The 26,293-nt window shown below is 41.5% G+C and overlaps 1 protein-coding gene across 1 annotated transcript in view; it reads right to left on the bottom strand.

Annotated features, from left to right (window-relative positions):
• Window positions 1–26,293, bottom strand: part of ADAMTS12 (ADAM metallopeptidase with thrombospondin type 1 motif 12) — a 245,657-nt gene that overhangs the window by 144,478 nt on the left and 74,886 nt on the right. The window contains exon 3 of the mRNA XM_045565804.1: window positions 8,727–8,877. Coding sequence (XP_045421760.1) covers window positions 8,727–8,877 — 151 coding nt within the window. The remainder of the gene's footprint in view (window positions 1–8,726; window positions 8,878–26,293) is intronic.

Raw genomic sequence — 26,293 nt, forward strand, 5'->3', positions numbered from 1 at the left:
CTAATGAAGCTATGATTCATCATTCACCCGGTGCTTATTACTGTGGCAGGCTCTGCTCGGCACTTGGGGATACAGCAGAGAACCAAAGCGAGGAAATATTCGTTTGTGAAGCTTATTTCTAGTTGGTGGAAGACAGACAGTAATCCAATACAAATAAGTAGATAAAACACTTGTAACATCAGGTGATGAAAAGTGCTGTCATGAAGCAGGATAAAGAGTTTACAACATGATGGAAATAAAGTTATCCTGGATAGGAGTCAGGGAAGGCTTCTCTGATCAGGCGATTTTGAGCAAGCACCTGAATAGCATGAGATGGTGAGCCATGAAGAAATCTGGGAGAGGAGTATTCCAGGCAGAGAAAACAGCCAGTGCAAAGGCCCTGTGGTAAGCCCATTTCAAGGAGGTGGAAAAGGAAGGGCAGAGTGGAAGGAGATGAGGTAGAAGGTAAACAGGGACCACATCAAAATGCAGAATGAGTGCAAGAAAGGAGCACATCAGTCCTCCTGGGCAGTCCAGTGTGGGAGAAGGGGACCTTTACAGAGGAGGCAGCATTTTAAATGAGACTGGAAGAATGACAGAAATATGTTTTGTGGACAGAATGAGAATTTGTCCTCCCATTGCCCACAGGAAGTTGAAAACTATGCATGCTCTAGGTTCAGGGAGCAGCAGTCTGCATGCTAGGGTTGCTGTGGCTAACTGACTTGGCCCTCAGGGCCTCAACTTCCATGATCATCCTCCAAGGCCTCTGCCGTCTTCTGCAGCTGCCTAAAGAACAGACCTGCTCCTCTGCACCTGAAAACTCTCCCAGGCCTCCATCTCTACATTTCTGCCTGATTCAATATTTTGTTTACCCCTGTATCCTGAGTACCTAGTGCCTGCTACTGTGTAGGAGCTTGCTGTGTAAATAAAGTCACTCACTTTATTTTTCTCTTTGTCTACTCATCCATCCATCCATCCATCTATACATACACACACCCTACATATAATCTGATTTTTTTCAAAATAAGAGTTTTAAGTAGGCCTTTTTTAAAGCTACAACCTCAAGCCACAGGCCCCAACTCTTGCCACACCTTTGTCTCTGTTGCATCGTCCTCTTCAGGACTGAGGTAGGTATAGCAGCTAGCAGGCCATTCAGAGCATACACTAAATTTCTTCAGGACAGTGTGGGTATTCTCAGGCACTAAACTAGCTCCACATAGATAAAATGTAAGTATCCAATAAGCTAACAAATGTATCATAGATGCTCAGTAAGTTCAATAGTTATAAGTCCAACATTTGTGAGCTCCTGCCCTGGCCAGGAGCTCTGTCAGATCTGGGGGACACCCCTGGGCACGGGAAGACATGATTCCTGTCCTTATCAAGCTTATTGTGTAGAGAGGGACACAGACAGATACTCATCGTATGATAAAGCCTGTGGTAGGGTACAAAGTAGCTGGTGTTAAGAATCACAGGAGGGGCATCCGATGCAGACTGAGGGGCAGACAAGAAGGTTTTCTAATGGAAGCCACGTGTGAGTCCTAAAGGATGAATAGAAGTAACTTAGCAAAGCATTGGGGAGCACAAGTTTCAAGAAGGAATCTAAGTGCAAGGGCTGGAGGCAATGAAAAGCAAGGCTTCTTTGAGGAATAAAAATGAGTTCAGGATAACACAAGGCTATATTTGGAGTGACAAGAGATGAAACTAGAGAAGTAGACATCACATCAAGGAGCAGCTCCTAGAACTCATTAAAGAGCTGGGTCTTTATCCTGAGGGTAACGGGTTCATTGACAGGCTCTAGGCATGGGGATCTGATTTGTGTTTTAGAAATATTTCTCTGACTTCTAATGGAGAGATCCAGCACAGGGAGACTAGTTAGGAGGCTGTTGCGATAATCCCAGTGAGAGGCGACAGATGCTGAAACAGAGTGACAGCACTGGGGAAAGGCCAACACTTCATAAGACTATTTAGGAAGCAGAAGTGGCAGGACTTGGTAATGATGTGAGTTGACTGAGAGCATGGATTAAAGAAGAAAAACTTTGCCAGGGGTTTATTTGCCACACAGAGCTTTGAAGCTAGCAGTTGAGTCATTTGTTTGGGGTTTTCTTTAGGAGGAATATCACTTTCCCAGCAGGGCCATTGATGGCTCTAAGGATGAGCAAACCGGAGTGCGGTAGAAAGCTCAGATGTGCTCTCAGGTCTCTGCAGGCAGCAGGATGAAGCCAGAGGTTGGTCAGAGTAGGACAAGCCTCCTCCTGCCTCCACCTAAAGCAGATGGCAGCGCAGGAGTGACCGAGGGCAAAGCTGAGAGGCACTTACTCATTCCTCTGTGGAGCTGTGAGAAGTGCCACAGAGCTTAGGTAGGTAACATGTCAAGTAACGCTTCTTTAGAATAGGACTTTCTGCCCTATGAAAGAACCATCCATCAGGTGTCACTGATGTGGCTCCCTCCCCACCCAGAATGCCTCCCCCAGTGCTCTCGGCCCTGGGGGTTCAGTTGGGCACTTCAGTGCAGCCCTGGCCACTATGACAGCAAGTGCTCAGCCCAGGGTGTCCTGGAGGGGACAAGACAAGCAGATGCCGTGTTTCCCAGGGGAGCGGTTTCCTGACTGGGGTGTGGAAACCTGGGCACCTGGAATGATGAAGTAGCAAAGAAACAGACTGTCCAGGGCTAAGGAAACATAAAGAAGATCATCACTGTGAGGTCTGCTTGGTGAGAAAAGGCTTTTGACTTGATAAATGAGTATCTCAGAGCTGTAGGGCAACTGTGCTGAGGTCTCTGGCACTCTGAGTTCCTAAAGTCTCGGTCTTGGATTTCATTAAGCAAATAAACCCAGCAAGGTTATCATTTTGCCTCCCTGTACATTTCTCCAAATTCTTTCCAACAGTCTTCTCATCCTCCTCATTAGTAAAAGTTTTAAGCACTTTACCAATCCTCCTGCCAGTTCTTAAAGTAGTTAATTATATGTGTGTGTGTATACACGTATGTATTAATATATGCCACCTCTCAAAAAAATAAAGGAAAAAAATTAAAAAGAAACAAGTATAGAACAATAATGAAAATGTTAACTATCTCACAGCAAAGCAAAGCATGAACCATCTCCAATCATAAGGCAATCAAGTAATCAAGAAATTCAAGACAAGGCTCAGGTGGGTTGTCTCAAAAAATTTTTGTGTTAGCCAAGAAAAACTAATGGTACCATCTCTTGAGAACATTTTAGATCCGACTCAGTAGGCAGTATGGTGGTCATTTAGAATCTTCAACTAACTGGATTTCCATGAAATCAAAACAAACTTATAAACACCCCAAAGTTTATAACTTTGTTCTGATTTATCAAATTAGTGATATGACATGCTAATTAATTCCAATGAGCTAGTGTTCATGTTATTTTACCATTTACATTTATTAATCTTTAATAATGTTTGTGTGTCATTTTAAAAAGCAACTCAAAAATTTCCAAATGGCTTAGATAAGAAATCCACTAGAGACTTTGATTTCTTGCAATAGAGTAGACTAGATATTCTGAAAAATTCTTCAAATATTAAGCCTCTAACAATAGAGTCGAAAAGTAGAAAAAAAAAATAAAAAGTGCAAGCAAAACTTCAGAAAGAAAAGCAAAGGATGCTGTGTGAGGATCTTTTTTATGGGCCAACTTGGCCAGGCTGTAGTCCCAGTTATTTAATCAAACACTAATCTGGGTGTTGCTATGAAGGTATTTTGTAGATATGATTAAAGTCCATAACCAGTTGCCTCTAAGTAAGGAAAATTAGTCTTGATAATCTGGTACACCCGACTCAATCAGTCAAAAGTCAGAACTGAGGCAAAATCAGAACTGAGGTTTTCTGTGTCTCAGAGTTCCAGCCTGTCCTGGACAGCCTGCCTGTGGGTTCCTGACCTGCCTAGCCAGCCCCCACTATTGCATGAGCCAATTTCTTGCAATGAATCTCCTGATATACATTTTCTACTGGTTCTTCTTCTCTGGTTGAACCCTGACTGATACATGGCACTAGCTGCTAGTTTGGAGCATCTGCCACTCCCTACTTTTGCTCTGGGGAAAAGAGGCAAGTTTAGGACTCACATAGGTGAAAAGTCAGATTAAAGACTAAGTGAAAAAGTAAATCAGAAAACCATAAACAAAATAAGCAAACCTACACTTAGCTGTCTGGGTATAGGGAAGAAAATCATTCATTGAGAATCTATAGCCACAAGCCATAGATTCAGGGCCCAAATTCACAACAGGGTATCTGTAACTTTAACATTAAGCATAATGAGATACTTCACATCCACCAGACCATGGAAATTTAAAAGTGAGAATACCAGTATTAGACAGAATATGGGACAATGGGAACTGTCATTCACTGCTCTTAAAGATCAACTTTGGAATACAATTTTGCATTACCTGGTAAAATCGTAGATGTATATATCCTATTAGTTATTGATTTCATTCCACTACTAGGTGCAATAAAGTCCCTAAGAACCTGTGTACTGGGAAACATGGACAAGAATGGTCCTTTTAACATAATGTATAAGAGCCCAAGCCTGGAAGCAGTTCAGATCCACTCACAGGGAGATTGGATCAAGTGTGGAAGATTCCCATAATGGAGATTGTGTAGAAGAGAAGATGAATAAATTACAGCTACATGTCCTAGCATGAACATAATGTGAAGTAACAAAAAGTCCAAAACATGAATTAAGATTTCATAGCTCTTCTTGGTCTTACCATATGTTATAAAGATAAAACCAAGACTGGATCCCTACTTAGTTATGTCCCACATCCAAGCTGTCAGCTCTTCAGACCGAGAACTATATCCTATTCACAATTGTGCCCAAAGAGCCAAAGAAAGCACCTGGCACAAAGAAGGTAGCTAACAGATACTTGATGAATACATGAATAAATTTTGAACACAAGCATGCATGCCAGGAACCAGACCCTGTTTCTAGCCTGGAGTCCTGACGCGTGAAATCCCAGACTCCCATCTGACCTGCCAGAATGCTTTCTGCCATGGATGACCCAGAAGCTGTTGTCATCCAATTTATCTGACTAGGGTTATCGCTCCATCCCCAGCTTTCTGGAACCAAAGTTCCCCCAGACACTTCTATCTAACACCACTCAAATCCCAGTGTGATTATGTTCTCATCAAAAAGCCTAAGATAAAGGAGCTTATCATTGTTGATAAAATACGGTTTGGAAATCTGCTCTGTGTTTAATGCAGGCAAGCTGTATTTTCCCAGTATTCATCATAGATTCCAAAGTTGACCTGAGAGAAAATAAGAACTTCAGGAGGGCTCAGCAAATATAAGGCTCAGAAAAGCAAACAAAACTAGCATAACGAGTTAAAGAAATATAGTTAAAATTAATCAAATCAAAACAAAATAGCATCACATTAAATTCCTGGAAAAAAAGATGGGCCATATGGATAAGGAACATATTGTGAATTCCTGGCACCTTTCTACATGGGAAATAAAAATAAGACAAAGGGCAGGGTTTAGCAGAAATTAATTGATACCTTTTCTCTCTTACTAGGGCACTTTTAAAGTACATCTTTTTTCAATATTTAGGATGTTTCTGCTTTGAGCAATGCAAAAGTAAAATGCTTTCCACATAGTAAAGATGATCTTTTTTTAAATATAATCACAGTAATTCAGTTTCACAACATTAACTGACCTAAGCATGAAGCACACTTTAATGTTGGCTAATGACACCAATACTGTCACTTAATTCCATCATTTCTGCAGGGTAACACTGCATAAGAACACTGCAATTACCTACTTCAGCAAGACCAAGTACCTTTCACTTAACAAGATTTTAAAATTCTAAAAGTGTAGTTTAAGCATATTTACAAAAACACCAGATATTCTTGAATTTCTATCTACCGTTTCAGCACTGAATCGTGCTTATTGTCTGAGGAAGAGACATGAACACAAACAACTGATACGTCCTCAGTATCTATAATAGAAAAGGCACATTTCTTTTGTCTTTCTATCAGTGTCTACAGACTAGACACAAGTATACTCTAGGTTCATCTTCTCAGCTACTAATACTCTTGGCAGTTTCATTTCAATGATTTGCTGAATTTCTGCCTTTTACCCAACACTCTGCTACACACTGTTTGGGGGAGGAGGGTCCCCACTCTAACAAGGTTCACAAGAATTGTTGATAAAACAAGATTTATATTCAAGAGAGACTTAAAGAATAAACATGAGGCAGTATAAAGCTTGGGGTGTGGGGGGACTAGAACTTTGACTCATGAGCTTGGCTATATTCTGACACCAACTACCTTGATGCTTTGAAAATTCTCTCCCTGCTCTGAGCCACAATTGTCTCTTTGGTGAAGGAAAGAGGCTGCATTAACCACTTTAAAGGTCCTTCCAAGCAAAGCTGTTTGATTCTGACACTCAGAGGTGATAAGAAAACAGGAAAGAGTGTCTTTTAGAAGATTTAGACAATAACTTATCTAATTTAGGAGGAAGTTGCAATAGCTTACTGAAGTTAAGAATTTAAAGCAGCTGCTCTTGTGCACAGAAAACATTTTAGACTCAAAAGCTTCTTATTGCTTACTGTATATATTTTGCTAAGATTATAGCAGACTCTTCCAGGAAAGTTGCCATTTTGTGTAGGGCTGGGGTGATGTCTGTAGAAGTTCCTTGTCCTCTCGTCCTTTCATTCTTCTATTTGCAAAGCTCAAGTTCTGAGTCCCCCCAACCCTTATCACGATACACCTTCCCTAATGCCATGATTTTCAAATCCTTATGACACATAAATAGACACATAAATAATATTATGGATTCGTCTTGTCAAATGTCCCTCTGGCATTGATTTTTCCTCTGAAGAGATAAGAAATTATACAATATTTAAGAAAATGTCTCAATTTTCATTGGCCCTTTATGCATAGTCTGTTATCTCCTACACATTAAAGAGAATGTGGTAGTTTCAAGGAAGTAACTTGGGTCAGTTTATTTCTGAAAACTACCAAAAACTGTTTCAGACAAGGCTGAGAGGAGCAATTCAAATCATTCCTGAAGCCTAAGGGCCGGGAACACTGCCCCGCCAACTACAGACGCAACACCATGCAGCCAAAGGAAGCTTCGATGAATCCATCAGCTGACAATGTGTTGATATTTTTTTTGGTTTCTCCTCACACATTATTATTGGTATCATCAAACATTTAAATCCACTTACCCATGCAGACATGACAAGCTGTCTGGTAATATTTCACACTAATGTATTATAACACTGCTAATACTGAAAATCATGATGTCTTTAACCATTTTCCCCTAGAACGTTCAAAAGAGTTTTTTAAAAATTTGCCATTATGAATGTCTTCTGAGTACCATTAACTAATGTGGTGAAGATGTAGGAGACGCTTTTTTTTTCTCTTCCCATTAAGAATATGAAAAGACCTGAGTATAGACAAGTGAAATAATTTGTACAAGGGTGCATACTTTCTGGAAACAGAATACAGAGGAGATAACAGACCTAAATAAGTATAGAGCATGTTTTAATAAAACAATGCTGGCATGGATGCAGTGAAAATGGAACACGTATACACTGTTGGTGGGAATGTAAACTTGTACAACCTCTAGGGAAAGGAGCATGAAGATTCCTCAAAGAACTAAAAGTAGATGTACCATTCAATCCAGCAATCCCACTACTCAGTATCTATCCAAAGGAAAAGAAGTCATTATATCAAAAAGACACCTACACCTGAACGTTTATCACAGCACAATTCACAATCACAAAGATATGGAACCAACCTAAGTGCCTATCAACTGATGAGTGAATAAAGAAAATGTGAGATACACACACACACACACGTATATATTAATACATACATACACACACACACACACACGTATATATTAATACATACACACACACACACACACACACACACCATGGAGTACTACTCAGCCATAAAAAAAAGAATGAAATAATGTCTTTTGCAGCAACTTGGGTGGAACTGGAGACCGTTATTCTTAAGTGAAGTATCTCAGGAATGGTAACACACATAGCATACGTTCTCACTTATAAGTAGGAGCTAAATGAGGGATATATACTGTCATAAAGAGGCATAATGCACATTAGAAACTAAGAAGGGGGAAAGGTGGGAGTGAGGGATAAAAATCTACCTGTTGGGTACAATGTACACTATTCTGATGACGGGTACACTGAAGGCCCTGACTTTATCATCTGTGTAACAAAAAACATTTGTAACCCCTACATTTTTTTAATAAAATAAAAAGAAAACAAACAACCTAATGTGAAAATAACCAGCAAAAGATTCAAACAGGCATTTCATAAAAAAGATATACAAATGGCAAATAATATTCATTAGGAAAATGCAAATTAAAACCACAATGAGATACTACTGCCCACCTATTATAATAGTTAAAATTAAAAAGACCAACACCAAGTGTTGGTGAAGGTGTAGAGGAACTGGAGCTCTCCCACTGCTGCTAGGAATGTAAAATGATGCAACTGCTTTGGAAAACAGTTTAACAGTCTCTTTAGAAAGTTAAACATATACATAGCATATGACCCAGTCCGCGCCTAGATATTTGCCCAAGAGAAATGAAAGCTTATGTCTTTACAAAGACTTATAGATGAATGTTTATAGCAGCTTTATTTGTACTAGATAAAAACTGGGAGCAACCCAAATTTCCACCAACAAATGAATGAATAGATAAGTTTTGTGTTAAAAGAAAAAAAAAAACTGCTCAACCCATGAGGATGTTTAAGTCACAATACCCTTCAATCCACAGGTTGGCTCCTCGGCCTCTGGAACCCTCCGCCTCTGTCTCCTGTAAACGATGTGTGGGTGGTACCCTTCCTCAGCCAGTGGATGCTGTTTCACAGGCTCAATGAAAAAGTCTCCATGGGGTAGATGGAAAAATCCAGTCTGTAAAATATATTCAATAAGAAGGTTAGTTTGAATCAACTCCATCTATACAAAAAAAATTAGTAAAGTGAAAAATCATATAGATCATGATGATCTCTGAAACTCCGAAGACCAGTGCTTTCATAGTCTGACATTTGCTCTCACAGAAGAGCTACATGCAAATAATTTAATGAAATATCTTTATAGTCATGATTATGAAATGTTTTGGGGTCACGGATCCCTTCGTGACTCTAATGAAAAAAGTGCACATATACCCATGTGTCCAAAATGTAGCCTACAATGTTTCAGGTTCACAGATTGCTCTACAGCCCTGCTGGATATCTGTGGATCTCAAATTAGGAGCCAGTGCTTCCCAGCTGCCCTATTATCGAGTGGGTAACTGTGACCCACACTCCATCGACAACTCTTGGAATACTTACCGTATATGGGTATTTCAGCCACATGTTCACACAACTGACTGACCGGAGTGTTTAATGCCATTCCTCACTCAAGAAAACAAAGAAAGACAATGCTAAGTCCTTGATCTGAGGCTGAGTTTCAGGGGTCTGCAGTGAAAGGCCCTCTGTCAGCTTCTAGGGAAAAGGGGCATTTTCATTTCACAGAGATGGGAATCAGTGATATTACGGAGATCTCTGGTGGATCAGAAATTCCTTTTAGAGATCAGATCTAGAAATGGTATAACCCATAACTTTCTTGTCCTTTTAGAAAAATTTCTTAGTGCCCATTTGAGGCACTTGGATGGATTTGACTCTCAGGATCGCAACGCTTTATCTACAAAACGAAGGGCCTGCCCTAGCCAGCCTGCTTGCAGTATCACGTTGGAGGGACCAGGAGCTCAGACACTGGAATTCAACTCAGTTCAAGTTACAATTGGTCTTCCACTCATTAGCCCTGAGACCTTCAGCAAATTATGTCACGTTTCTCAGCTGAAAAATGGGATAATCAAGACTTGCTATGAAGAGCAAATGAGTTAATATATGGAAAGCTCTTAGCAAAGGGCCTGGGTCATAACCTTACCAGGCTCTTTCCAGACCTCTGATTTTATGTCATTGCATTGTATTAGGGACTCCAGAGTCAATCTAGCAGTTCAGTGAATGTTAAGTTTTCAAAATTAAACCTGGAAACATTGGAGGCTTAGGGAAACTGCAAAAGGTTTCCAAAGTTCCAGCTCCCCTCACCGCAGCTCAGCAACCCAAGGCTGCTCTGCTCCACAGATGAGTCTGAAGACTCGCGGAGCAGCCCCCACAGTTAGGAGGCCAGAGGGGCTCTAGCCAAGAAGGAGGCTGCTTTCTACTGAACAGCCCTGGACTTGGGTGTCTTTCCAAATGCTTGCTTCATTGTAGCTAGTGTATGAGCCAATCTTAACGTAAATCTCACAACTGGTTTTTTATTTTGATTGTTGATTTTAAAATATCTTTAATTACAAGGACAATAGGAAAAAAGATCACTTTTCTGGGCATCACAAGCATAGCTGTGTGCCCCTAAATGGGTCTGCAACTTTTAAGCCACAATATGGTCATCTGTAAAAGGGGGCAGTGCCTACTACCTCCTAGGGCTGTTAGGAGCATCAAATGCAACAAAGCTTACAAAAGTGCCATGCAAACTGCTTTACAAATGCAGAGGGGTAATACCCACGGCAATAGTGGTCACATCTGATACAATTTGCTTTTGTGCCTGCATTTCTTAGGAGATATGACATTTTTTCCTCCAAATCTTTCTCTGAGGAAAACCTCTGGGACAGGAAGAACTGCAAGGCTCAAAGAGAGGTGTTAAATAATTGCAATAAAATAGCTGGAAACAGACTCCGTGCAATGCTCAGATTTGGTTCCGTTTCTTCTCTGAGTCAGAGACCAGGTGTGAGAGGAGAGCGTGAGCCTGTTGCTCATGAAGCTCATTTCTTCCATGGAAGTCCAGGACTCCCCAGGGATGGCTAGACCTGGGGGCCCTTTGTGCAACAGCTATCAACCCAATACTGATGTCCTTGAAGGAAAAAAACAACAGAAGGCACCACCAAGAAGAAGGATTTAGCGGTATTTCTTCAGCCTCAGATTTTGGACCCAAATGAAACAGATGGAACTCCACTTGAGAACAGAATACCTAGTTTATGAGCAACACAAATGAGAATGCCTGAGAGCCAAACAAGCATTTTCCTAAAGGCTTACCCTGCTTGCATCCCCCAGCAAGGTGGGCCTTGCCAGCGTGCACACGGAAATCTCCCATTCAGCTTCAGAATTTCTCAGAAGCTGGATGGAGACCTAGGAGAGCGGCGGACTCACCAGCTAGAGGGCAAGCGGAGGACCTGTTCACGTGCAAGTCGGGCTGCCGGCCCCAGGGGCCTGTCTGTGCGTCATGGGGAAGGGAACAGACAGGAAAGGGGGTGAAGAGACATCGGCCGACTGTGGGGAGAGTGAGGTAGGGGGTTTCCTTGGTGAGTTCTGCACCTCCTCTCTCCCCCAACACATAAACACGGAGTTTTGTGCATCTGGTACACATGTGGCCCTGGTTTATTGCTCTCTTCTCGTCTAACCACAGCCAGGTCATGCTGAAATAAATTGTCCACAGTTTGCTTTCCAAAGGAAGAGCTGGCCCCACACTTTCCCTGAAGCTAATTGCTCAAGAGAATCACCTTCCTCTGCACTGGTTCTTGAACCAAAGCAAGCACTCTCGATTTCAGTCTTCTCTACAACCTGCTCACTTCTCTCACACCTTTAAAGGAGAATGGAAATGGAATTGAGGAAAAAACATCCAATTTAGTGAGGGCTTGTACTGGGTATTCCAAAGAACCTGGGCAGAATGAGGCCCAGGCTGAAGCTCGAAGAGAATCCATTTCCCCTTCATCTCCCCTGTCAACTAACTACTCTTCTCCTGGCATCCAGCAGTCTCGGCACACTGCTGACTCTCTTGTGGAAGTAAGTTCACCTGCTTGTTTTAACTAAGTTATAAATATCTGTGAATGCTTCCCAAGGATATCTTCTAAAAATTATTTTCAATAAACTTTATTTTTTATTGCTTCTCAGCCCTTTGGCTAAGATCAAGTGTAAATAAACTTCATTTTGAAGTATTACAAATATGCAGAGAGATATGCAAATGATAACTATAAATCCTCATAAATCTTTCATAAAAAGGAACACCCAGATGCAGAAATAGAACATTACCAGCAGACGAGAGACTCCCTTTTCCCACTCCCAGTCAGTAACATCCCCCAAGGGTAACCACAATCGTGATTTCTAACACTCATAAGTTTTAAGCCTATCCTTAATTCTTTATGGGAAGAATTATTTGACACACACGCAAACACAAAATGTCTACTAGTTCATTTCAAGGGTTAGGGACTGGCCAATGGAAAAGATTTTGCTAAGGTGGGTGGATTTCCCAAGACCTGTTAAATCAGACTCTTGACATTACTTCAGTAGGATACGGCAAGCACAGGCGGTAGGACAAAGACAAAGGGCTGAGATGCCTTGGTGAGAGTTGGGTGGCATTGAACCTCCACTGCTCTCTGCTGAGCGAGGGTGGGGAAGGGCAGTCAACACCCTTCAGAACAGTCTCAAACTGAGAGTAGTTTACCCACAACCTCTCCTGCCTCCTCCTCAACTTGCATCAAAGTATTAGTTATCTTAATGTATGTGACAGTATACTTCAGTTAGTGACAGTGATTTGGGATCCAGTGGGAAAATGGCAGGTATCTTACAAGGAATTTGTGAATAGAATGCTCTAGAGTCACAGAGCCCAGAGTTCTTGAAGAGTCACCTACCCTGTGCTGTTGTGCCTTCAGGGGTACCACAGGTAAAGCCTAGCAGCCTCAAGGGAGAGCCAATGATATGTAAAAGGCATGCGAATGGCGCCCCCTGTTGTTGTACAATGGAACAGTGCTTCCAAAACTCACCCTGCTCTGGAAATTTCTTTTCATTTGAAAATCTCAGAAGTTATCAGATCAATTTATTTATTCACATAGCGACAAAGACAACATAATGAACAAATTCTGAAATCAAGAACAGAAAAAAATAGTTTGGGATCAAAAGGTAGCCAAGATATCCAATTATAGTGCATGGAGCATTGGGAAGATACCACCTATTCCCCATCACATAGATGAGAGAGGAGATAAAATAGCCCCCCCAGAACCCCCTCACAGAGTATCAGTCTGCATCTGTTTCAGGTCAGCCCTGTTCTAGGAGCTCTAAGAAAGGTACTGACCCCTGCCCTCAAGGTTTACAACACAGCCAAGAAGACAAGGCTGATATTCAGTAAACAGTAGGAAAGGGAACAGCAAAGCCCTGCTGTTTTCATGTTGGAAAAGTGTTCACACAGCCCAAGAGACCAGTCCAGAGGCTCTGGCAGCACTGGGCCTGGAGCCCAGACCTGGAGTCCTGTATCATGAGTCCCTTCCCCACTGCACACAGCACCCACAGGGGTGACACTTCCATAGAAGTCACATAGTGTCGTTTCCATAGGTGCTACTGATGCTAGTGCTGTGGTTCACAGGGGCCAGTGAGGGCAGATGCTTTCCGAGAGCAAAGACAAGATTGAACTTCTATAGCTTCCAAAACGCTTGTCACAGTCCTAAGGCCATGAGAGGCTCCTAGAATTATTATTAATAACTTTCTTCTTGCTGGTTTGCAAGAGACAGACAACTTGTTCTCATTTCGCACGTAGCCAGGATCGTAAGTCAGTAGAAAGTAGAAGTCAAGAGATTATAGAAGCTTCAGAATAAAGAGAAGCAGGGGTGCAATCAGTGGGAAGGCTCCCCCTGCGTGTCCCACCCTCTGCTGTGATGGCAAGAGCTCCCTGACTGGCCTCTGTGGAGCCAAAGAGGAGAGTGACTGGTGATGTCATCAGTTCATGAAGATGTTACACATGAGTCTTGGCAGCCCTAGTAACTTATGTGATTTGGGGAAATATGGGCTCAAGGTAGGAAGGCATCCGGGGCCTCCACCTGGTGGTTGCCATGTGCCAGGCAGGTGTCAGGGATATAACACTTGGTCTCTCTGTCCTGAAACAGTGCTGTCCAATGAAACTCTCTGTGATGATGACCGTCCAATTTGGCAGCCACTAGCCCCATGTGGCTATGGAGCACTTAAAATGTGGCTAATGTAACAGAGGAACTGAATTTTTAATATTATTCAAATTTAATTGTTATTTTAAATTGAAACAGCCATAGGTAGTTAGGGGCTCCGATATTAGACAACTTATTTATAGAAACTGGCCAACTAGGGAAGGAGAGAGATCCATAAGCATATTCACCAAATTCAGATCAAGAGCAAACTTGCCTTAAAAGAAAACAAAGTGCAAAATATGACTTATCTCACTACAGCAGATTGTTCATGAGTAAATCAGGAGCCAGATCAAGAACACCAATGTACTATACACAGACCTCAGGGAATACGCAGAAGCGACTAGATATAAAAAATGCAACATTCACCAAAATTAAAATGAATCACTGGGAATAAATGTGACAGGACAAGAGCTGTCCTGAGGCCAGAACGGAGGGGGCGCGGACATCCCAACGGGAGCCTGGGATGGGTGCTGTGATCACACAGAATTAGAAGTTCAGCATTATTTATAGAGGGACTTGTCCCAGGAGTCCCAGGAGTCCCAGAATATCAACCTACATGTCCTCACCCCTCTCAGAGGCTCTCTGGAGGAGCCTGATGCAACCCTAACATACAAACACCACACCCAACTCTCTAGCTGGCCGTTTAGAGTCTACATAGCAGAAAAAAAATCCATTCATTGGAAAATGGACAAAAGAAGATAAGATCAAAAAGTTATGACAGGGTTTAACAGAAACAGCATGAGCTGTGTGATCTCGGTCAATTTGCTTACCACATTGAGCCCCAGGTTTCTCATCTGTAAGATGGGCAAAATCTATCTTAACTGTGGGGTTGAGACTATCAGAGACACTGTACATAAAAGGCAGATGCCTTGGCATACAGTGGGTACTCAATAATGCACAACAGCTCATTTTATCATGGCATCACCCACAACAAACACGATATAAGGTGGTGCTTGAAAGTAAGCACTTGAGTCCATCTGCTTGATACATCTCTTAGCTGCAAGTGACTCAAACTTCTCTGGGCCTCGGTTTCCTTGTCTGATAAATATGATTAGTGACAGTAACTTATTAACTCACTTCTTAAAGGGTGTCATGTGGATTAAATGAGCTAGCATAAAGTGCTTGGATGAGTGCCAGCACATAGTAAGTACCTAATAAGTGTCAGCTATTAGCTATTATGATAGCCTAAGGGACATTGCCCCAGATGTCTGGACCAGAAGTTCAGAGCTTCTGTAGAAACTGACAAAGGCCTATTTGTGGAAGCTACCACCTGCCACGCTGGTGAAACTCGTCCTTTGCTGTAACAGGCAGAGAGGTGCTGTCCACCCAGCCAGGTGGGAGGAATGCCAGGGAGTGGAAACGATTATGAGCCATCTCTGGGCTGGAGGAAGGGGCCCACACTCTGGCATAATGAACAAGAGCATCAGCCCTTCAGCAGGGCGTGAAGTGAAGTTGATGGCAGGCAAGCAAGGGAGTGAGTCGTTCCCAGAGAAAAAATGGCAGTGGGTTTGCTGAAGAGAGGGGGTTGTGTATCTGTGCAAGCGGGTGAGAGGCTCCTACAAATGTAAAACTAACATTTCCAGATGTCAGTGTCTTTAAGATTCTGAGCAGAAGGAGGAAGGGCGAGGTGTGAACCCGTGGATATGGTGGGCAGGATCCGACGCAGAAGGTGGGGAGAAGGAAGCAAGAAGGAACTGCTACAGCTGTCAGGGGCACTGTCAGGCCCTGAGTGGATAGAGCTGGGGAGAGGGGTAGGGCTCAAGCATGAGACACGTCCCAACACACCCAAATCGCAGCCCAGGCTCAGGCACTGGTGGGATAAGGAGGAGGCCGTCTAAAGCCCCTCACAGTCTACACCCAAGATTCTTGGCAGGACCAATTCCAACGCTCCCTCTCCTCACAGCCACAGAAGTAACTTTCTCCCGATCACGAAATATGCGGGTCTCACTAGTGAGCCGGGAGTAGATGAGGATCTTCTTCATTCTCTACAGAGAGGCCTGTCCTTAGTTAACACAAAGCAGCAACCGCCGATACCACACTAACCAGGGGAAAACCAGTGGTGACTGAGCTATCTGGAAAACTCTGAAAGGAGACAGATTCTCTTTCTTCCTGTTTGAGAGAGTCTGAGAGCTGGAAGCCACGGCCGGGGCCTCTACTCAAGCCTCCAGCACATCACAGGCATCTTCTCAGCCTGAGAGTTTGGTTTTCAGGGCATCTCTCAGGCAGAATTAAGCACAGTTCCCACACTGGGATTTCTTCAAATGAATCAGGGCTGAAATCTTCAATAGACTTAACTTCCAAGTGTCTAAATCAACCATGGATGCCAAGTCTCAGCCTCCTCTACTGGAAACAGAATCTGCAGCACAGTTTGTTTTCCTCTAGTGGAAAAGTCGGACTCTGCATACAGGCCAAGTTCAACACACAATTCCAGCATTAACAAGCAGTGTAGCTTTGCACAAGTAATTTGGTCTCTCTGAGCCTCAGTCTCCTCATCTGTAAAATGGTGATGGCAAAATGTTTTTTGCTGACAAGTTATGGTGAGAACTGACTGAGTTAATACATGAAAATGACCCTCAACAGTGCCTGGCCTTCAGTAAACGTTGCCATCTCTATGGATGTCCTCATGGTGATGGCATCTCAACCCTTCCCTGTGACTCAATCAATCATTTCCTCCTCTTGCGGTTTGGTTAACACTGTTTTTTATTTCTGGAAGTACTCAGTCTTGGGTTTTAGAAGAAAATCTCCTTACATAACGGTAGAAAAGTTGCCTCTTAATGGTTTATCTTTGTTTCTCACATGATAATACTTAGAACTGAGTGCATTTATTCCATTATAATTCCCAAGAGCTGTTCCCACAGATTCACTAACTATGGCTTTATAGAAGAAAGAGTAAGTCACTGGAAGACAGCCATTCAGTCCAATAAAGTGGATCTTTAGAAATTAAAAACACAACCACCAAAGAAAATGAAGTATTTGATGACCCAATAGTCCAGGGGTTCTCTAACTTTAGTGTGCAAAAACATCACATAGAGAGCTTATTAAAAAAAACATATGCCCAGGAGCCTTGCCCAGAGATTCAGTAAGTCTAGTGTGATGCCCAGGAATCTGCAATTTAGCAAGCATCCTGAGGTTTCTAATACAGATAATCCATGTTTCACATTTTGAAAAACACAGAACTTTTCCGTCAGGTAATGTTTGACTGTTTTTATCTCTCCATCCCCCAACCGGCATAGCACTGAGGAAATGGGAAAATACTAATAATGGCTTCAATTAAACTCTTAGTCCACCTTAATCAAAAGAAGTTTCAACTATGACAATTATTGACTGCAGTTTGTGAAGAATATTTCCCTGAACTCGAGGTCCACAGAGAAGGTCCATAACATATTGGCAGATCAGAGCAACTAACGGTGCCAAAAATAAAACTTAAAAGACATTCCAATAACTAGGTACCCTAGTTGAATAAATGTTTCAGGTTTGAAATGTGAAATGAATGGGAAATCATTTCATGTCAAGAATAAAAAGAACAGTCTGAAACAAGCTGACCTGACATACATGCCGAAGAACTCTATAGAACCCCTTCTCAAAAATGAAGAAAGGAATTTTCATGACATCTCAAACCATACATTCCTGGACACACCAACAAAATCAAGGAGCATCAGCTAAGAGACACTGTAGCAACCAAAAGTCTCCTCAGAACTTCTCTTGAATACTGTCCTCAGGAACAGGGCGGGGCCTCATAAATGGCCCCACCTGACAACACGGTCTTTACAGTCCTGTGCAAAAACAGGGGTGTCAGAGTTTTCGGGTCATTTCTGACTACTTCTCCTGCTCCCAAACATCTTCTATCAGAAGGGTTTTCTGCTTCTCAGAATTTCTCTCTGTGTTGTTTTTTTTTTAATTTTGTCCCTCTAAGCAGCAATCCATGTACCCACGTTTGCCATGTCTCACCAGAAAATGAGGTAGGCGTCCAACTAAAAGGAAGAAGTAAAAATTGCTAGCACACTGGAAGCCCAGGAAACATGTTATTAGGGAGAACAATGGGAGAGAACCGGCTAAAGCACTTTCCCCATGGGAAGCAGAAAGCCACTGTGGCAGATTTGGCTATGACGCAGCACTGATTTTTCAGGATGCCCCAGCAGGCCATCCTTTCCAAGCCAGAAACCGTTCTCCCCTGTAAGGATGCAAAGCCCTTCCTGGGACCCCCTCTTCTCTCACCCTCAAGGGTGAGGCTCTCTGACAGGGAAGAGCTCCCACCCCTGGAGACAAGGCTGTGGCTGCGGCCACAAGGATGAATCTCCTCCTCACCGTGGCAGCCTGACATGCAGCACAGGAGGAATGTTTAATGATGACCTGGGGCAAAGGGGCTGCCACCTCTGATGGCTCAGTGATGGGCAGAGGCTAACCATGAGGAAATTTTTTTTTTTATTTCAGCTCTTCATGAGGGTACATAAGTTCAGGTTATATACATTGTCCATGTCCCACCCATCCTCCTGAGTCAGAGCCTCAAGCGTGTCCATTCTCCAGACAGTGCGCCTGGCACTCACCATGTAGTCATACCTCCATCCCCTCTCCCCCCCACCTCCCCGAGTCAGCACCTTCAAGCATGACCATTCCCCAGACGGTGTGCAACGCACTCATCATGTAGGCATACACCCATCCCCTCCCCCCCCCCCCCCCCCCGTCTCAATCTGATATCCAATTGGTATCCTTCCCCGATGTGCATTTAGGTGATGATCAGGGAAACCAATTTTCTGGTGAGTACATGTGATGCTTGTTTTTCCATTCTTTGGATACTTCACTTAATATAATGGGTTCCAACTCACAATTGCAAAGATGTGGAAACAACCCAAATGCCCATCAATGCCATGAGGAAATTTGACAGCATGTCAACTTCACTACGAGTGACAGCAGAGAAAGGGTAGCAAAATGAAGAGGAAGTCTGGAATGAGATGTTAAAGATATGAATGGAGACACTAATAAATATTAATATCCTCATATCTCTAAAACAAAAAGACAAAGAATTGCCTTCCCTCAGGCTCCTTGTTTAAAGAATATGCTCACACTCAGTGTTTCCACTTTCTATGCCCCACTAACGTCACAGCTTTGGCAGAATAAATCCATTTTGGTTATGTGTAATCCCACTCCACTCTCCAAGGAGAGCAGGGCTGAGGAACTGTCGCATTTTTTGGCTGAGGGCAAACAAAATCTTCCTACTTCGTATAATAGTCTTTTACATCTTTGAAGACAACATTAAAATGGTAGGTGGAGGGGAGCTGAGAGAGTCCTAAATAATTGTGTTTAAGAAAGAAGAGAAAAGGTCAGAAGCCAAGAGATAATCCAGGTGCAGAGAAAGGGGCACCCTGGAAATGAAAATGCTGAAAGGGGAAGGATGCATGGGGGCAGATACACCAACTGGCTGCTAAAGTGAAAGATTTGCAGAAAGGAAATGGGGATGTGATTCTTGGAGCATGATAGGAAATATACAACATAAACTCCTTTATCTTTTTCACCTATGAACTCTTCAGAAAACCATCCACTGTTTTCTAATACTTCAGTGTGACTAGAAATATTATGTCCTCCTTCAAGGAGGGCACAGGGAGAAAAGAGAGGAGAGCAGTTGACGCAATACACACCAGGAACTCCCTTTGCTCTTTAAGTTGAAGGTAAGCTCTCCTGTTCACCACAAGTAGGACAGGCATATGGGACACTTCTCTAAGGAATGAGGGGAGGAACCAACCTTTTCAGGAGCGGGGTCGAAGGCTCAGCTGAGATTGAGATCCACTGAAAGGCCAGCCAAGGGAAATGATGACGGCAAATGCAGAGGGAGCAGTGATCAGAAAGTGATTGTTAAAGTTTAAACATTCAGAGTTTGGAAAGCAAGACTGGTGTGGCAGGCTGAATATGGTCCCCAAAAGCTGTCCACAGCCTAATCCCTGGATTACTTTACATGGTAAAAGGGAGTGTGCAGATTAAGAATCTTGGGATGGGGAGATGGCCCTGCACTGTCAGGGCTGATCAGTGTAATGGAAGGGCCCTTGTTAGAGGGAGGCAGGAGAATGAGAGTGAGTAGGAGATGTACTGACAGAAGCCAGACCTTACGGTGATATGAGGAAGGGGCCAGAAGCCAAGGAATGCAGGTAGCCTCTAGAAACTCAAAAAGGCCAGACAACAGATTCTCCCCTGAAGCCTCTAGAAGGAAGGTAGCCCTGGCGACACTTGACTTTTGACTTTCAGCCTCCAGGACTGAAAGAGAGTAAAGTTGTGTTGTTTTAAGCCCTACATTTGTGGTAATGTGTTAAAGCAGCCCCAGGAAACTAACATACCTGGGGGGTGGTCATGGGAACAGGTCACCAAGTGGATGCACTCGGGAAGTGAAGGGAAGGGAAGCCAGGAAGGCCAAGGGTCTGCAACATTAGGGTGTCGGCTGTGACTCACAGTGTAAAGAGCATTTCACGTTGTGACCCCAGTACGTACCCAAATAAATGTTTCAGAAAGCAATGCTTCTACCTTTCCCCATGTTGGAGGCATTCTGATATTAATATTTTCCATTCCGTGTTATTCTATCTCATTTATTTTAAATTCTGGCTCCAATACATAAAATTAATTTCACTTCCAAGTAACCAGCAGCCTGCACATTCAAAAACACTGATACAGTGCGGACAGCTTGGGCTTACAGCTAAATCTGTATCTGCGTTCTTATCCTGATTCTATGCTCTCTTCCTGTGTGAGCCTGGTTAAATTGGTTGATTGCTAAATCTCGGACTCTTCATATGAGAAATGAGGAATACATGTTTGATGCAGCTGTTAGTAAAAAACAAATGAAACATGAGGAAGCACCCCTCACAGTGCCTGACACACAGCATTATTCCAGAAACAACACCAGCTCCTTATGAAATCGGAGAACTTTAGCACCGTAAGACTCTTCCAGGGTTCCATTTTCAGCTGATACAGGAACTGCTTCCTCAGCTACATTCATCCACATCCACAAATGCACTTCCAAGGAGGAAAGACTATTTCTCAAGGCATCCCCTGCTGCTAAACTGTTTTAATTATTAGAAACTTCTTGCCTTTATGGCGTGAAAAATCTGTGTCCCCATAACTTCCCCTCATCACCTGAGTTCTGCTGCTGCAGCTATACCAGAATATGTCCAATATTTTTAATACATAATATCTACTTAAATATATAGCATGGCCTTTAACATTCAACATTTTTTTCTTTTATCCTTTCCAATTCTTAGTCCTCTTGATCTACTTTTTGAAAGATTCTCTTGGCTTCATCTTCCAATATTTCTATTGATTTATTTTTAAATTTCATCAATCTTTTCTTCTTTTACTTTTCCAGAGAGTTCTTCCTTGGTCTCTATTGTTCTTTTTCACAATATCTTCTTCTGGCTTTATGGACACAATATATTAAAGAATATTTTTAAGGATATTAATTAAAATTTTTGAGGTTTGCTGGTTGGTTTGTTACATTCCTTTCTGCTTCCTGCATTATCTGATTTCTCCAGAGTTGATTTTTCCTGTTTATTGACCTTGCTCTGCTTCTTTCATGTTGGAGGTTTTCCTAAAATGTCTTGACATGCTTGTCTGTCTGTCCATATGTATGTAGGGGGTACAGAAAAGCTGGCTGGGCACTCTGTGTATGTATATGGGGCTTGTGACTGTTCAGGTGAGGATGTGGTGAGTACCTGATCTTTACTGTTGGAGGATTTCCCACATGTCTGAATGTAAAGATCACTTTTCCTGGGTCATTTAATTCAGGCAGAGAGGAAAACTCTAGTCTGCTGCTTAAGGCATAGACACCTGGAGAACATAATTCTGCCAGAGGTGGTGAGAGCAGAGAGTGATTCTATTTTGAGATCCATGCCTCCATCTTCTGTGTCTGGCACCGTACCTAACATCTCTAAGTCTCAAGCCCCTCTGGGGTTCCTGGGTCAAATCAATGTTCTTCGTGTCTATATCCACACTCCGAGCTGTGGCTTGCCTGGCCAAAGAACATGATTATTACTTGTCCCACTTCCCATCCTCTAGAATTGTGTCCAAATCTCCTATCCTAACATGATAGGACAAGTAAGAACATGATTATTACTTGTCCCACTTCCCATCCTCTAGAATTGTGTCCAAATCTCCTATCCTAACATGGCTCCACTCTTGTTCTGTTATCGTTGGGAAGGAGAGGAAACATGTCGTTCCATCTGTCACCTTTGAAAACTTTTTGATGGTTTCAAGAACATTGAAAATAAAAATTACTACATTAATTAGACATACTTTTAACAAATTTATTTTTTTTTTTTTAATTTTTTTTTTTTTGAGACAGAGTGTCACTTCGTTGCCCGGGCTAGAGTGAGTGCCGTGGCATCAGCCTAGCTCACAGCAACCTCAGACTCCTGGGCTTAAGCGATCCTACTGCCTCAGCCTCCCGAGTAGCTGGGACTACAGGCATGAGCCACCATGCCCGGCTAATTTTTTTGTATATATATTTTTAGTTGGCCAGATAATTTCTTTCTATTTTTAGTAGAGACGGGGTCTCACTCTTGCTCAGGCTGGTCTCGAACTCCTGACCTCGAGCGATCCACCCGCCTCGGCCTCCCAGAGCTAGGATTACAGGCGTGAGCCACCGCGCCCGGCCACTTTTAACAAATTTAAATAGACAATGAGAAACCTTCTCATCAATATCAAAGAGATTATAACATTGAATTCAGTCTTTTTCAAACTTAGAAACATGTCTACTTCTATTTTAATTCACCACTTAAAAATGCTTATGCCTCAAATAATTCATAAAAGAGAAATGATAAATGACACAGAATATTAAAAAATCTCCAATGGAATAATTATACACTAAAACAATATACCATTCTTGTCAAAATTTAAACAGCACTAATAATTTACTCAATCCTGCAAAGTATGTGGTGAGTACTATGGAACATTTGAAGCACTCTGAATGACAGCTGAAATGTCCCCACATTTTTCAGTAACCTTACCCCTGTTCAGGGCAATGTTCTTGGAGATGAGTTTTCCTGATGCAAATGCCAACTTGTTTAACACTTAATCCATGATCCCCAAATTACTGATGAATAGTATTGTTAAGCAAAGCACAAAGGTATAATCAAAAAATCTGACCATAGCAAAAATATAAAGATAATGACTACTGTCTCTTTTATACTTTTTCTATAATTTCTAAATTTGCTACATTTGATGTTTCTCTCAAACAAAAGAACATTTGCCAGTGGTTATCTCTATGTGATACATTTAATTTCATAAGATTAAAATACAGTACTTTGAATCTCTTTCAGATGATGGGATTAAGTATTCACTGTCTTGGGTATCGTTGGTTTAGATAAAATAGGAAACGCTACACTTATTTTTGCTACAGGTCATTACAATAAGCTGTCTTCAGTTGTTTTATCTATATCCCACCTAAGTCTACAAATCTAAATTTACATCTGAAGACGTCTACAAATATCTTCCTGTACAGAAGAATTCCAAGTAGTTTATATAATTTTCCCTCCAGGAGGTGAAACGTAACTCCCCCAACCCTAACTCTGACTTTCCTGTAGGCTATGTTTAGTGACCTGGTTCCATGGAGTATAGAAAAATTAGCTGGGTGTGGTGGCATGCAAGTGTAGTCCCAGCTACTTGGGAGGCTGAGGCAGGAGGATCGCTTAAGCCCAGGAGTTTGAGGTTGCAGTGAGCTAGGCTGTCACCACACCCACTTTAGCCCGGGCAACAGAGCAAGACTCTGCCTCAAAAAAAAAAAAAAAAAAAGCAAGGAAAAAATTTCTTTTACAATGGAGAAGCATGGCAGACACTACCTCAACCAGGTGATCCAGGGTAGCATCATAGTGGTAAGCTATATTGATACATGTGCCCTTGATATGACGTGATGAAAATGGCATTTTACCACTGTTGTGTTCTTCAAAACCCATAACCTCAGTCTAACCATGAGAAAAGCATTAGACAAACCAGATTTAGGAGCATTCTACAAACTACCTAAGCAGTGCTCCTCCAATTGCCAAGGTCATCAAAACCAAAGAATGTCTACAAAATTTTCATAGCCCAGTGGAGGCTAAGGAGACATGACAACTAAACGTAATGTGATACCCTGGATAAGACCCTGGAACAGAAAACTGACATCAGGGAAAAACTAGTGAACCCTAGATAAAGTGTATAATTTAGTTAACAGAAATGTACCAATGTTGGTTTCTTAGTTTTGACTAATATAACTTAATATCGTATGATGTTAACAATAGGGGAAACTGAGTGCCAAGTATACAACTTTCTGTACTATATTTGCAGCTTTTCTGTAAATCTGAAACTGGTCTAAAACAAAAAGTACGAAAAACTCGTTCATTCTTTTTTTTTTTTTATTAGTATTAAAATTGATGGGAGATTGATCCCAATTAAAATCTGGAAACAAAAATTTTAAATTCTTCCATCGTAAAACCGTGCAATTACTCTATCCATCTGGCCATGTCATAATATCACGGTCAGGCAGACACTGGGAAAGTGAGGACTGTGTCTGCCTTTCTGGACAATATGCATTGAGAGCCTCAGAAATACATACTTGTGACCCAAAACTCCACTTGTAAAATTATTTCTGAAAGAACTGATCCAAAATAACGAAATCAGTTTGTGTACAAAGATAGCCATCACTGTAATATTTATAATGATGAATTACAGGAAACAACCTAAATGACCAACAATAATGGACCAGGAAACAAACTGCATGCACAACATCTACACAATGGGATGTTACGCATCAAATAAAAAATGTGATACGTTTTTAATGATATACAAAAAATGTTCATTTTAAGAGATTAAATGAAAGAAACAAAATTGTATGTTCTACATGAATGCAACATTGTAGAAATATATAGAAAACACAGGAAAGAAATATATATATTTTAATATTAATCATAGTCATTCCTGAATGAGATAATGGTTATTTTCTCTTTTATACTTCCACTGAAAATTACAAACTTGCCACATTAGATATATATTCTTTTATAATAAAAATAAAGTTATTTTAAACACCTTTGCTAGTTCTTTTCTTTGCATGATTAGATTGAAAATAATTCTTATTTTCCTCTTTGTGCCTTTCTGTATTTTTCAAATCTTTATTTTATTAGCATGTGTTATTTTTATAGTCAAACAGAATGTATTAAAATGTTTTATTATGCTTCTGTAAATTCAGTGATTTAAGTGGTAACATATGTTTTAGCTAGAAGAAATTTTTAAGGATACTAAATGATATACACAGACCGGATGTTTTAGGGATATTTGTTGGTTTAGAAAACATGATTTTAATTGAAGTACTTTTTTAAAAACATTCTATTCCTAATATCCAGTCATCAGTTTTTCTAATGACAGTGTTAATTAGAGGTGCCCAGGTGAAGCAGCCAGCAGCAGGGAAGAGGAGGGTGCATGGGCGAGAGAACAGGAGGGGAAGGAAGAAAGAAGAGAGAAAGGAAACTACACCGGAAGAGAAGGAAAAAGAGAAATGAACAGAAAACATAAGAAAGGTTGAGAGAGGAAAAGACACAACAAGAGCAAGGAAAAAAAAGTGAGAAAGGAAGAATGAACATATTTCTTTCAAATCTATGAAGTAGGAAGTGGGAAATCATATGAAATAAACTCACTAATAGTACAGGATAAGGGAGGATCATAATCAGTAAATAAACCAAGAGGGTTAGATCAGCCACCTATTTTATTTAAAAATTTTTAAGGCTGTAAAAAAAAAATGGTCTGGGAAAGTAGCCACTGACACATGCTAGTTGATAGACAGGAGCCAGCAAGGGCACAGTGCTGCCTGTGAGAGGTCACATTGTCCAAGTGGGCTGTGCTGCTCACTGATGCTGCTGCAGGTCTCCCCTTCCAGCGCCACTTCCCATATTCAGCCACTCACTCATCTACTTTATGGCAGACATGTAATTTGTGAAAAGCACATCTCTAAAGCCAGAGTGGTGACGTTTAATACATCTGCTAGCTACAGAGAAATAATAACACCAGTAAGCTTTTAGAGGATTAGGGGTTATCAAACTCACTATTTCAAAAGCCCTTTTAAACCATTAAATTCTTACTGTTTTATGGATGTTTGATTTGCCAGAATATTAGTTTCCAATCATATTGAAATCATGCAGCAGAATTGTATTTTGCATGCTTTATAATTTTAGGTACATGAAAATACAATATGTAATTATTGTACAGAACATATTCATGTTCATTTTATAGGGCATATAGTTTCATTTTATTATTTTAAATAATTTAAAAGGTTTTTAATGTCCATGCCTTTTCTTTTCTAGCACATTGTGGGTTTTAGCTGTAATTTATTTTGTCCAAATGTTCTTTGTGGGCAAGTAGGAT

The sequence above is a fragment of the Lemur catta genome, chromosome 12 (assembly GCF_020740605.2).
Source record: "Lemur catta isolate mLemCat1 chromosome 12, mLemCat1.pri, whole genome shotgun sequence".
Classification (NCBI taxonomy): domain Eukaryota; kingdom Metazoa; phylum Chordata; class Mammalia; order Primates; family Lemuridae; genus Lemur; species Lemur catta.